At 38.3% G+C, this 14,438-nt stretch overlaps 1 protein-coding gene across 1 annotated transcript in view; it reads left to right on the top strand.

Annotated features, from left to right (window-relative positions):
- LRRC14B (leucine rich repeat containing 14B) overlaps positions 1-14,200 on the top strand; it is a 95,065-nt gene extending 80,865 nt beyond the window's left edge. The window contains exon 2 of the mRNA XM_044065694.1: positions 12,667-14,200. Within this exon, the coding sequence (XP_043921629.1) occupies positions 12,667-13,312 (646 nt within the window). The 3' untranslated portion in view covers positions 13,313-14,200. The remainder of the gene's footprint in view (positions 1-12,666) is intronic.
- Positions 14,201-14,438: the final 238 nt, after the last annotated feature.

Here is a 14,438-nt window from a genome sequence, read left to right as displayed (position 1 = left end):
TAATATTGCTATAAGGAATGGATGGCAAACCAACAAGTGGTTCATAATTACTGGGCATCTCATCCAAAGGAGAACACACTCAGGACTGCAACACCCCCCCCCCATAAAGTACAAAACAGTATCAGCAATCCATCTAGATAGATTCATAGGTGATTACTAGGCTAATGGTGCAAGAGCCTTTACAAGCCTAGCCAATAATACCCAGGATATGACAATATTATAACTTAATTCCTCAGATACAGGATGGGGTAGTATCAGGGTAGTGGGTCTTTGGGTGCTGAAGCCCTGAGTCATTTTTCAGGCTACTTATGTCCCTAAGGGGCATGGGCAGTACCCCAGGAGTGAATTTGCAGTTCCTCATTCATTTATCCAAATTCTTTTTGATGAGAGTGAGGGACGGGCTTTGTTTTACGAAGATTGGAATTTATTTCATAGACAAGGTAGCCTTTGGGATAAGAATATGTTTCTCCAGCAAGTTCTGTTAGAGTCACAAATAAGGTTCAGATCCATGATACGGGTAACCCTTGTATAAAATTTCTTGTGAATATGTAACATTTTCATCAGATCTGGATCAGATAATACCTTTTAGGTCAGACATAAATCACCTACCTCTCAGTAAATGATATGAGGCAGGGTTGCTAGCTGTTTAGATGGCACAGCTTGAAACTTGGGGCAGGATTTTGTTTGCTTATCTTGCCCCAGTTATCTGGAATTAGCTACATTCCCTGATTTGAGTAGAAGAGTTAGAGTCTTCCTTTAGGAAGTTCCTGAGATAAAAACTTTTTAGGAAGGTGAATTGTGAGCCTGACAGGAGCAGTCATTCCAGTATTAGAATGTTAAGTTTTAATGGAAGTTTTAGTTAAGTTTTACTTATTATTTTGTTGTGCTGATTTGATGACTTTGTATTGATGGATTTTTAACATTCTGTTTTTGATTGTGCCTAAGTATTTTAAATTGTTTCATAGGCAAAATACTGAAACATGTCTGGCACATTTTTAATTTATAAATTTAAAGTTTTCAAAAAAAGGAAAAATTCTGTGCTAATCCATTGACAGAAATCACTGGAAAATGCAGATGAAGTGATACACTGCTTGTTGAACCAACTGTATATTTTATAATACAGCTGCTCACAGGGGCCACATAACTAGTTAGAACATGGGGAACTTTCATTCATTACTAGACTTAACCAAACAAATCACTCTACAAAGTAAGAATAGCCGTGCAGCACAATCACCCAAAGAACTGAGGAAGAGCTGTCAGCCTGTCAAGCCTTTCCATAGCTGAACTGAGTGAGTTTTCTCACTGCATGGCTAATCGTAGGGACATATCAACTAGGTATAAACAGTTAAAGCTAAATATGACATGGTCATTGTTCACATTGGCATGAACAATCTAAAAATACCTTCCTTCTTGCATTTGCAGGGCTACAGGATATGCTGGAATTATTGAACATCCTAGCAATATACATGGGAAAAACATTTCTGATTAGTGAAATACTCCTATCATGTCATTGAAATATAATGGCAACATTTTTCACTTTCAGTTAGTGGATAAAGTACATGATGTCATACACAGGGGATTCCGCTTCAAATTAAATGTAAGACCAGCTAGTGTGTTTTGCCTCTAATGGGCTTTACCTCTTTCCCTTGGGAGTAGAAGTGCTGAACAATAAATGTCCTACAGCCACAGTGTCCTTATTTAGACCTCTTTAAACTCCTGAATAAAAAGAAATGAAACTTACACTAAATAAAAATCAAAGAAGTGATAGAAATGCTAGCGATGCTAGACATCTCTACAATAAAATTGACAACTTAGAGGCATTTGATATTTTTGTCTTGACAATGAATTCCATATGAATGGTACAATTCCAGTTCAAATAAAATAGATAAATTAACCACAACCTCTGAATACAGAAGTTGTAGAGTAACAAAGGGTGGAATAAAATAATGGTTTAAACACCAAAACAAAATAATGTTCTCCAGCAACTGTAACACTAGCTAAAAGACCTAGCAAACAATATTTAGGCAAAGACATATATGTTTAGTTTGACAAAGTTCATGTGGCACATAAAAGGCAACTGTAAGGTGGTTCAAAAAGGAGTTACAGAATTTTAGGGTGTTAGGTAGACGTCAAATAAATATTGGTATAAACAAGTAGATGGTAATGTTCTGACCCATAAAATATAATAAATCAATGGCTCTAACTGACAAACACAATCAAAATAAAGTGTCTAAAACTGAGAGCCCTGTATGACAATTAGAGGTACACATAAACACTAGGAAATTTAATTTTACTTTCATTTTGTGATGCATGGAGACCAAGATCTATGTTGTTTGAGTCCACTCCACTGCCTACAAATAAATTATCTAAATCTAAAATCTGATGGCCACCAGGGACATGGGCTTTCAAGTCTCACCACTGGAACTAAACAGATTAAAATATACAAAGAACATTTATGGTCACTAAACAACTCTAAGTGGAATTTGGCCTCATGACTATGCAGCCTATACTTCATACTGCCCTAGATATGGGTCTACACCATCCTCACCCAAAAACAGACTTCACAATGAACACCACACTAAGCAGGTCTTTGGCTTAGCTCTTTATAATCCTTTTACACCACAGTCCCCTCTCTGTTTGGGTTGCAATGCCTTCCAGTGCTGCCCATAGCAACTGCACCTTAAATAAATTCTTACATTCACACACACAAACACACACATGCACACACATCATATTAATATATATAGTAAACTCTCAGTTAACCAACACCCATGGGGATTGGTAAATGTCACATAACTGTAGTTTCTGGTTGCTTGAGAGTAACTATTAAAAAGAGGCCTGACTAATACTGTAACCTATACTATTTGTTTGGTTTGACTTGTTCTCAGGTTATCTTCTTTTTTAAAATACTAAAACTCTAAAAACGTAAGGTATGTTTCTGTGGGTGGGGGGGGGGGCAGAAAGTGCAACACTTGAAAATTGTATTGTATTTCTTTGATATTTTTACACCGGTTGCTTGTCATATTTTAAATCATGATAGTTGTTTAATTTCTCCTTCACTTTCATTAACTTCTGCACAATGGAATCACAGTATAGGAAATGCATGTTACCAAAAGTAGGACTCTACAAAACTGAATATTTTGAATGGAATTGTTAAAAAATTCAAAAAAAGAAGAACTTATGCAAAACTGAAATAACTCAAACACAAAAATTCACAAAAAAGTAAGAAAAAGATTAACCTGGTATTTCAGCATTTTGATTTTAATTGTTTTAGATCTATTATATCAAGATATGGTAGATATAAACTGTATGAAATTTTATGGGTTCAAAATCCAAACATAGTTGTCTTTTTGGCATTCCTAAAGCACATAAAAACCCACAGAATCCCCAATTTAGGTTCACAGTATATGTTAAGAGTAATAAAACTGAATGTATTCCAGGTATTTGGACCAATCTCTCAGCCTTCAGGAACACATTGAAAATCTCAGACCAAGGTCATCTTCTTGATATTCTAGACACACAAATGATCTCAATTTCTCCCTCCCTGCCAGAACTGCCATTGGTGAAGGAGTCCTTCCCTCCCAGCTTGAATATAATTTGCTGGCTTTTGCCACAGCCACACACAAAAATACAGCAATACTTCAGTCAGTCTGTAACAAAATGTGTTGCTTCATCACCAGCTCTCCACATGTGGAACATCATTTTGTTACCCTATCAAACACAAACCCCCTGCTGCGTTTACTCATTACCCTTTACACTGGCACCTCTATATCCCTCACTAACATACACCAAGATACAACAATCCCCTTGTAAATATGTATATCATTCTTCAACCCCTACTAACCCCTTCCATGTTTACTTTCTCCCATTAACACAGGAATCACCTATAATTTCCTGATACTGCTCTACCCATCTTCTTCCTACTGGTAAATAATCCAAACTTGTTTCACCTCTGATTTTACCACAGTTTTTTGATAAAATACATTGCAGTCATAGTGGATTTTATGCATAACGCACTAGAACTCACTGCTATGACAGTGGATATTGTTGTGTTGCATAATTAGGGTCTGCAATTGGTCATGCTGGATCAGTGCTCTACCCTGCTAAGCAAACATTTATAAACTACAATAAAACTATACAAATCTGTGTGCATTTCAATGACCACTGCCCTCCATATCTGGCATTTTTCTTTTCCTAAGAGCAGCTGGTCTAGTTCTATCTTTTCTTCTGCAGTGGAGTACATCATCAGCCTGTAAGCAATTCTAAAACTGTGAATATCAATGCTGTTTGTCACAACAGTTCCATATCTGGCATGCCTAACCCTAATAGGTCCTTCCCAAGTAAAATTTCTCCAGGATGAATCTGTCATACTCCCTTTTGTGTAGCAGTAATCTCATCACCTCACTCACTCCCTTTCCATCTCTTCAAATAAGTCTATGGGACCACCAGCCTTTAGTGCTATTTCAGGGGTCTATATTACTTCATTGAAGTTTACTTATCTCGAATGGCTATTCATCAAACCGACATCATCGAACAGCCCTTCATCAAATGTTCACATCAGCAAATGATTTTCCAGGGAAAGAACTCACTTGGCCAACATACAGAAATTTGCCATTTTCCCCATTGTAGTGTGATCTCGGAGTTGATATATATATAAGTAGGGGGGGCACAGCCCCCCACATTGGTGGGTGTGAGGGCATAGACCCCCCCCCCCACTTTGGTGGAGTAGGTATGCTGGCCAAGTGATTTCTTACCATGAGAAAAAAACTTGCTGATGTGAACTTTTGATGAAGGGCTGTTTGATGATGTTGGTTCGATGAATAGCCATTCGAGGTAAGTAAACTTCAATGAAGTGGTATAAACCCTTATTTCAGAGTAAAATAGCTAAAACTGAACTTGCTGCTTTATTGAGAAGACCACATCTACTGTATTCAGTCATTTAACTATTTCATAAACTCATTCCCAGCATGATTTATTAGTCACTCCACAAAGCTGTGATCATGCAAGAATTATACTTAACACTGAACACTATTAAACATTTAATTTGCATATCATTCTTTTTTCTTTTTAATTCTTCCTAGCTGGGCTATAATTCAACATCATTTTCACAATCTTCCCAATATAACATGCTCACAAAGTCTCACAAAATATTTCTTAGTGGATAAAGGGTAAAGTTAGGTATCTCTCGTGACAACATTATCCTCAAAGATGTGAACGTTATGCTTAGCTTCTTCAACTTTTCACTTCTGAATTCTCCCTTCCTGGTGGACTGCTTGCCCTAGTGTTTCATTATAAAGCAAGAATAAGTAGACAGTCAAGGGCCACCCTTGCTTAGATTTATTTATTTATTTGACATTTGTTAACCGGGTTAGTCCGACTGGGCTGCATAGCCCTTTTTCAGTGGAGACCTGAGGAGAAAAGCTCCACAGATAAACAAATACAAAAACAAAACATCATACAATATTAACACACAAGTGTATATATACACAGGAGAAACAGAATACAACTTATGACTGAACATGTTAGAATGCAAGAGTAATATTGAAGGTTTAAACAGCCATAGTACATATTAAGTATATAAAATATAATATAAAAGTTAGATTCAATCTAACAATTACTATCAGAGAGAAATTCAAGTTTAGTAGAATATCATAAAGACCTTAAATGAGTAGTTGTGGTAAAGTATTTGAGCTCAGGGGGGAAGCAGAAGAGGACATGCAGTAGTTTAAGTGGAGTGGGACAAGGACAGGTCCAGGAATTAGTAAACAACTCCTTTAGAAATTTTTTGAAGTTAAGGAAGTTGCCATTTGTACTAAGAGAAAGGAAAAGTTTGTTCCATGCATTGGCAATGGAGTGGATGTATAAAAGTTTGTCAATATTTTTATTAGGTTTGTAGATGAGGTGTAGATCTGTGCTGCGTAGGTTATGCTTAGCAGAGTAGGGAGTGATGAGGTCCATGAGGGCAGGACAACGAGAGGACTGATTTAAGAAGCGTGTGTGAGGTGAAGTTGGGGAAGTAGGAGTTGGTTATGTAGCTCAAGCCATTATAGATTTTTTAAAGCTATTTAGTGGTGAGAGCGATAGGAAAGGTTGGCAGTAAATCTGGCTATTTTGTTGTAGGTAGTTTCAAGTTTAGCTAATAGATTGCATTGAATATTGGTGAGAGCTACATAAAGTAAGGTTGGGAGAAGGAAAGTCTGTACTACAGAAAGTTTGGCATTATTAGTAAGATATTTTTTATTTCTGTATAAGGGGTTTCCATTCAGAAGCTCGAAATACTGAAATCTCGAATTTCAGTGTTTCGTGCCCAAGAAGCCGAACCCACATAACAGCGAAAGTTTAGAAGTGCGAAATTTAAAACCTCAAATACCGGAGGTTTTGAATTTCGTGTTTCTAAAGTTCCGCTATGGTCATGTATTCAGGTAAATGTGTGTGTGTGTGTGTGTGTGTGTGTGTGTGTGTGTGTGTGTGTGTGTGTGTGTGTGTGTGTGTGTGTGTGTTCAGGGGTTTGGGTAGGGGCTGTGGTGTGTGTCAGTGTGTTTTGTTGCTGTGATGTGTGTGTGTGAAGAGAAAGTAGCTTGTGTGGTGGTATTTTGTGTGTGTTTGTATGTAGTGCGACTTCAGAGTGAGAATATTTAAACAGGGGGATGTGGGGTGTGTAGTAGAGTGATTGTGTGTGTTTTTGTGGTGGATGGTGTGAGTGTGTGTGTGTGTGTGTGTGTGTGTGTGTGTGTGTGTGTGTGTGTGTAGTAAAACCAGGAAATTCAAAACTTCTGGCATTCGAGGTTTTGAATTTCACGGTTTTTAGTTTTCGTTGTTTTGTGGATTCCACCTCTTGGGCTCGAGATACTGAAATTTGAGATTTCAGTATTTCGAGCTTCTGAGTTCTGAAGTGAATCCCTGTATAAGAGATCAAGTTTTTGGTGGGTCTTTTTGATGACTTGCTGAATATGTATGTCAAACTTTAATTGGTCATCTATGATTACACCCAGAAGTTTAGTATGTGGTTCAACAAAATAAGTGTATTAAGAGATGATACTGTGAAGGTATTTTTGTGTTGCTGTAGTGATTTGGGAAGGAAGAGTAGAAGTTTTGTTTTTTTTTTGTTTTTTTAGGATTGAAAAGTAGTTGATTATTGGTCAGCCATTTTTCGATTGAAAGGAGGGAATCTTGAGTAAGAGCAAGGCTGTCAGAGCATGAGATAATAGGGGAGTCATCTGGGTATTGTATTAGTGAGGAGTTTAGACAGGAAGTGTGTAGGTTATTTATAAAGATATTAAAAAGGAGGGGTCCAAGAATTGACCCTTGGGGGACACCTGTTTGTATTGGGAGGAAGGGGGAGGAGGCAGAGAGCCATTTGATGGACTGTTGTTGGAGAGGTAACTGGAGAACCATAGTATAGTAGAAGAGGAGAGGTTAAGGGAAGAACGTTTTGAAAGCATTAGGGTATGGGAAATGGTGTTAAAGGCTTTAGATAAGTCAAGGAAGAGGCATGAGACTAGTTTATTATTGTCTCATGCTTTGGTGATATTCTGTGTAAATGAAATGAGAGCTGTATAGGTGCTGTGGTGAGAAAAGAAACCATGTTGGATGGGAGTTAACAGGTTGTCTTGTATGATGTGTTTGAGAAGCTAGTTATGAATACATTTTTCTAGAATTTTGGATAAGGGGGACATTATGGCAGTAGGTCTGTAGTAGGTTTGTTCAGCTGAATTGCCACCTTTGTGGAGGGGTATGACATAGGATTTTTTCCATATGTCTGGAACTGTGTTCTCTTGAATTGACCTGTTTACTAATATGGAGACTGGATGTGCAAAAGAGTTAGCTGCAAGTTTAAGGAATAGAGGAGGTAAGTTGTCAGCAAAGGGGGAGCAGGGTTTCAGTTTGGTAGGAAGAAATTTGATGTATGCAGTAGGGACAGGTTTAAGACAAAACTGAATGGAATTGGTACAGGGAAGGGAATCAGATGGGGAGAGGGAGGTGTTGTCAGGTTTACTCAACTTTTTTATAGTCAATGAAGAAGGAATTAAGAAAGAGGGCAGTGTCTGTTGTGGTGAGCTGTTCGGACAGGGGCTGTGGGTAGAAGGGTTACCTGGATGTAAGAGTTTGTTGATACTATTCCAAAAGTTTTTTATGTTTGAGTTGGGGTTATCTAGTGTTTTTTGATATTATTGTTTTTTGTCCATATCGACTTGTTTCTTGGTTAGGTTCCTAAGTTCTCTATAGGTTTGGAGATGGTGATGGGAGTTTGTTTTTGTCCAGGTTTTCCAGGTGCTGTCTCATTTAAGCATTATTTTATGGGAGGATTGGGTTAACCATGAAGCAAAGCTAGTTTTTGTTCTTATTTTTCTAGTGGGGTAAGAAGTTTAGCATATTCAGGAAGGTGTTGTTAAGAGAGAGGGCATAGAGAAAGGACCAGTTAATAGAGGAGAGAAGATTATTGAAAGCATCTGAGCAGAAATTAGAGACATTACAGCTGTATTTGTACTGGTGAGGTTTTAGCAGATGAGGTGAGTGTTGCAACACATTAGTAGGGAGGTGGTCACCGAGGGAGTCAGGTAGAGTGGTGGCATTGTGATACAGATTTGGGTTAGAGGTGAGCATCCAGTCAAGGGTAGGGCTGTTATTTGTGTGTTTATTGATATGGGTGGAAGAGGTGATGAGCTGAGAGAATCCAAAGAGATTGATGCTAGTATTGGGAGAGTAGGAATTTAGGGAGTTCCAGTCAATATTGACATCACCAGGTAACTACCACCCATGAGATAAGACACCCAGGACTCTGCAGTACATATTTGCATTATCATCTTTGCATCATCAAAAGAAACTCATAACTGTGATATTAGAGATGTAGGGAAGTCGACAGTCTTCAATATGCTGTCATTCTAACCTGTCAAAGATTTGCATGGCATCCATGCTCACTGGCGACAAGTGTAACTCCACTTAGCTGCTTCTTGATGAACAACATAAAGCCTACACACCACTTGGGGTATTGCACTCTCTGTATCAAAACTGCACTGATCCACAACTATCATGGTGGGAAAAAACTGCTGCACACAGACACAACCATAAACAAAGACTGCATTAAAAAGTGCTATGAGACTGTAGGACTTCATTATATGTATAGGCATAATTGCTGCCTGCCTCTATGATACCAGTACTAAAACACCCTCCAGCAGCTATCTAAATGCCCTTTGCAGTTAGACTGCAACTGGTTACTTCAAGTTTGGTAACACTCCTGAGGGAACCCTCCATGTCTGGCATCTTTTTTTCCTAAAAGTAGCTGATCTTCTACTTTTGTGTTTTCTGTTGCAGTGGAGTACATTAGCTGCCCTGCTCCTCCTCCTTTAACATAGGGAAGTTTTTCCACTAACCTAAGGAGATGTATCTGCCATTCCATGTAGATATATCCATTAACATATGGAGATTTATCAACTGATAGAGAAAGATTCATTCATGAACATAGGGAGATTTATCCAAGTGAGAGGGATCTATTACTCTAGAACACATTACCCATTAACTAGAGTGAGCTCTATCCATTAACCTATGGATAGATATCCATAACTTATGGAGATTTACTAATCTAGAAAGATTTATTCATTAATTCACGGAGATTTATGCATTAATCTAGGGAGAGTTATCTATTATTCTAAGGATTATTAACCATCAACTAGAGAAAGAGACATCTATCCATTAACCTAAGGAGAATTATCCATTAACCTGGGAGGATTATTCATTAACCTAGGGAAATGTATCTATTAACTAGGCAGACTTACCTACTAACCTATACTGATTTATCCATTATCTAGGAAGATTTATCCAATAGCCAGGCAGAGATACCTACTAACCTACAGAGATGTATCCATTACCTATGGAAATGTATCCATTAAGCTAACATTATTGGTCCACTAGTCTAGGCAGGTTTAGAAGACAATGTCTTATTATTGCATACTGCACCATTCTGTCACTTTAAAAGACCCTTACAGATCTGTGAGGACTCCTCTGTCACCTGTTATAGGGAAAACATATTTTCCCTCATCTCACACTACAAGTTCCAGGCCAGATGAATTCACTCAGTTTAGTACACAGACTGATTTATTAAAATAAAAAATTACTTCTGCAGTAAACGTTAACAGCAAAACTTCAAACTCTAATACTATTAAGTACAAATAACACTTCTCTAACGCCTTGGCTTTCAGAAAAACCTTTTCAGAGTACATCATTCTGCTAGTAAGCATACACTTAAGTACATTCATTTAATCAATTAAATAATCATCCAATTAAGAATTCACTAAAAAGTTGGCTTTTTTAGTGAATTCTTAATTGGATGAAGGAAAGATGTACTCTGAAAAGGCTTTTCTGAAAGACGAGGTGCCAAAGAAGTGTTATTTGTTCTTAATGGTATTAGAGTTTGAAGTTTTTCTGTTAACTTTTACTGCAGAAGTTATTTTTTTATTTTAATAAATCAGTCTGTGTACTAAATTGAGTGAATTCATCGGGCCTGGAACTTCGGGTGTGTGGTCTGGTTTGTTCTACAGTGTGGTGCTTTATTTATATCTCCCTTCATATTCACACTAACACTATGCTGGGGAAGGTTTTTGACAACTTCATTCTCTTAGCCTTGCAGACAAGCTTCTTTAATGAAGGCAAACCTGACCAATATGGGGATTGGAGACAAAGTAAAAAACTTAAGGTTTTCCTGCAGCTTCATATTTTTTAACTCCTGCTGCTTTTTATTTATCTCTCTTTCCTTTTAATTACCTCAGCCTCCTTGCTTCACCTTTTTAGTCAAGCTGCTGCACTGCTTGTCTATACCACTCTTCTAACTTTTGTATTTGCTTTTTTTCAATTTTGATCCCCTGCTCAGATAGAATCCCTATGAACACAGCTTTCACTGTGGCCCTTAATGATTACAGGACAAAAAAAAAGCGCACAAGCAATGAAACACAAAACACTGATTCCAACACTTTGAAAAGAAACATACTAAAAAAAAATCAGCAAGCGTCTAGCGAAAATGGAGAACAAATAGCCTCCTGTGGCAATAGCTTAACCCTAACCATAATAAGCACTACAGACCAGATTTGTCTGAACAGTGATACCTTTAGAGAAAGGTGTTTTCATAAATTAATGTGGAAGGTTAGGGTTAGGTTAGGAGTAGGATCAGGTATAGGGTTAAGGTTAGCATGCATTAGTAAGGTAGACAGGGGCTTGGCCTCTGCTCACACATGCCATCCTTTACCTTGACCCTGACCATAACCCTACACATTAATTTATGAAAAACCTTTTCTCTAACAGTACCACTTCATAAGATAGTCGAACAAACATACATGTAATATCAAACATGCACATCACTACATCTGTCCTCTAACCAGCCCTTATTCTAACCATAACCAATAAACACTCACACACACTGACATACACTGAACAAGCTCTTAATATATATCAAGCGGAGTAGCGCTTTTGCCATCTTCAAGTTAAACCTTGTTAATTGGATGGGCAGCCTCAAATTCTCCCCAATCTATCTTGTCTTGCCCTCCTTTAGGCTACACAGAACATTTGAATAGGGTATTTTTGTATAGGACTGACATGATCTAAAGACTGATTGCTTAGTACTTACCTATGAACCTTAGTCGGTTGAACAAACTGCATTCAGTAGCCTCACACACACACATACACACACATACACACACACACAGACACACACACACACACACACACACACACACACACACACACACACACACACACACAAACACTCGCACATGCTCCCAAACCAGTCCCTTTACAGGAAATAACTTTCTCCATTCAACATAAACTTTTGTTGTATGAATTTTGTCCACCAAGCCTCTCCTTGAACAGACATTACTCTGTCCAAGGGGGAGCACATTATTCACCCAGCCATGAGGGTGCTTTGTGCTCTGGCAGGAATCCTGGGAAAATGTCATTTTTTAATTTATAATCTAGCAGCAACCCTTCTGGTGGTGAGCAATTCCATCACTGCAATGGCCAACTATGCCCCCTCTATTTGAGCATGCATTCTCCTTCACATGTGTTGACAAGGGGATACTGTCACCTGCTTTGGCACTCACACCCACATCATCTCCACACTGTCTTCCCACTTCATGACTAGTCTCCAGCCAAGGCCTTGTCATTGAAGCAGTAGTGCAAATCTTGGGGTGATCACAGTTCCTCCTCCACAGAATGGACATACTTATACTCCCTGCCTATGCTGTCAAGCACCTGAGGTGCTTGTCAAACTCAAGCCACCTGAGTTGTAGCCAGGACTTTATCCCTGAACTCCACTGGCTCAGGCTTCTTCCTTCTCAGTTAGTGACACCTTTTATTTGCATGGAACAGAAAGAATACTTTTAATGGAATAGCATTCTTCAGACTTAGTCGTACAAACAATACTACAAATTCAAGATAAATTTGTGATAAATGTGATGATTAAGAAGAAACTATAAGTGTTGACAAGATACCATATTGCAAACTCTGGGGAACGTAAGTGAGATATGTCAATGCATTTAACTTGTTCCAAGTTAACGTACATACAGTACAAAGTCATGTCAGATGTTTATTGTTGTTTAGATTGCATTTTGTTTTCTCATAATGTCATTGTTATAACAGTAATTCTTGTGCATCTTAAAATATTTCTGTTTCACTTTTCAGTCCTTTGAAAACTCCACTGCAAGTTTTGGATGTTGCCAACTGCTGCCTGACTCATGTGGACATGGCATATCTAGCAAATAGCCTTCATTCAGAACATCTGGTGGAACTGGACCTTAGTGGCCACAGTGTAACAGAACTCTTCCCTTCAACCTTCTTCAAGCTGCTGAATCGTGCATCCCATACCCTAAAGAGACTGACTCTGGAGGAGTGTAACATTGGGGACGGGCAGATCAACATGATGATTTTAGGTTTAGTTTCCTGCCGTAGGCTCCAGGAGTTCAGGTTCATTGGTAATCCCATATCATCCAGAGGCCTGAAACGATTATTCAACATGTTTATTGGTCTTCCACAACTCCAGTATGTTGAGTTTCCTGTCCCTCGGGAATGCTACCCTGATGATGTCACTTATCCTTTAGATGAGACAACTCTTTCAAGTTATGATCGCAACAAATATGAAGATATAAGGGCAGAACTTCAGTTAATACTAGTTCATGCAAACCGTGAAGATATTTCAGTGTCAACACCTCTGTTTGGGAGTTTTGATCCTAACATTCATGAAACCAGCTATGAACTAGGGGTAGGCATGCTCCAGTCCTTCAAAGATGCTCTCGCCAGCTTTGTGACATCACTAAAAAATGTGAATTAAGTTATTCAATTAGTCAAGACAGGATTTTTGTTTGACTATTTTTAAGTTGTGCTTCATTTTATTTTTTGTGTACTGGACACAATCTCACTGCACCTTCTAGCCCAATGACATTATTTGTGAGTTAAAATATAACCACTGCTAGCCTGGTGAGCTGCTTACAGTATGACCTCAGGAAAGGAGCTGCAGATGCCAGAGCACATCACCAGACTATACTTGTGATTTCATTGGCTAGCTGCTGTTTTCATTCTCTAGGGTGTTGGAGTCCACTGACATATATGCTTGTACAGTGACCTGAGACACATATGTAAACCTGTCATCGGGAGACTGCCTATGGCCTAGTATGGAGTATTACACAAAGCAGCCTATTCAAATGGTACTCAGTTAATGGGGTGTAGCATTCTACCTATCCTATGTAGAAGTCAGAACAACTAACTATATACAAATAGCTGTGTCTGCTTGTAAATGAAAACAACAGCATATATGCACCTATATTGTTGCGCAACCTAACCTGTCTTTTGTCCCTAACAGTGAATGTTGCTGTAAGGTCAGACAGAACATATTTGTAAAAGGTGAAAACATTCGATAGAAGTGGTTTGGGATATGTACATTTTGAAACTGTTCATTTTCCTTTTTATGGAGGACATTTTAATATCACTACAAGCTGAGTGTCTCAAAGGCATCTCTCTATATCCTCTAACCTGCTCCATAAACAGCAACAAATAATTAAAATCTGCAAACACTGTGAATTACAGCATTTTGACTCATCTGACATACTCTGACATGCTCACATAGAGTGGACTTACTTTTGTGCCTTTTAGTGCATTATATCTGTCATTTGAATTGGTACTCCATGATGTACTGGGAAAATAAATACTCCATTTTATCTCATTATTTGTAATCTTCACTTTATTTATCTACCAGTGTAAATAGCTCTTCAGCCTTCTGAGTTCCTAGAAAATGCTCCATTATAATACTAAATGAAATGTCTGTTGGTTAAACTCTTGGTTTTGTACAGCTAGCTATATGGGATATAACCTTTGGCCCGACTATGTCTCAGATGAGATGGGTTCAACTAGTGACCTGCATGATGGAGGAGCCAAACAAGGAGGGACGAGAGTGAGTGACT

Source organism: Protopterus annectens, chromosome 3.part0 (assembly GCF_019279795.1).
Source record: "Protopterus annectens isolate FY-2018-M chromosome 3.part0, PAN1.0, whole genome shotgun sequence".
Classification (NCBI taxonomy): Eukaryota; Metazoa; Chordata; order Ceratodontiformes; family Protopteridae; genus Protopterus; species Protopterus annectens.
This window is presented reverse-complemented; position numbering and strand designations above follow the sequence as displayed.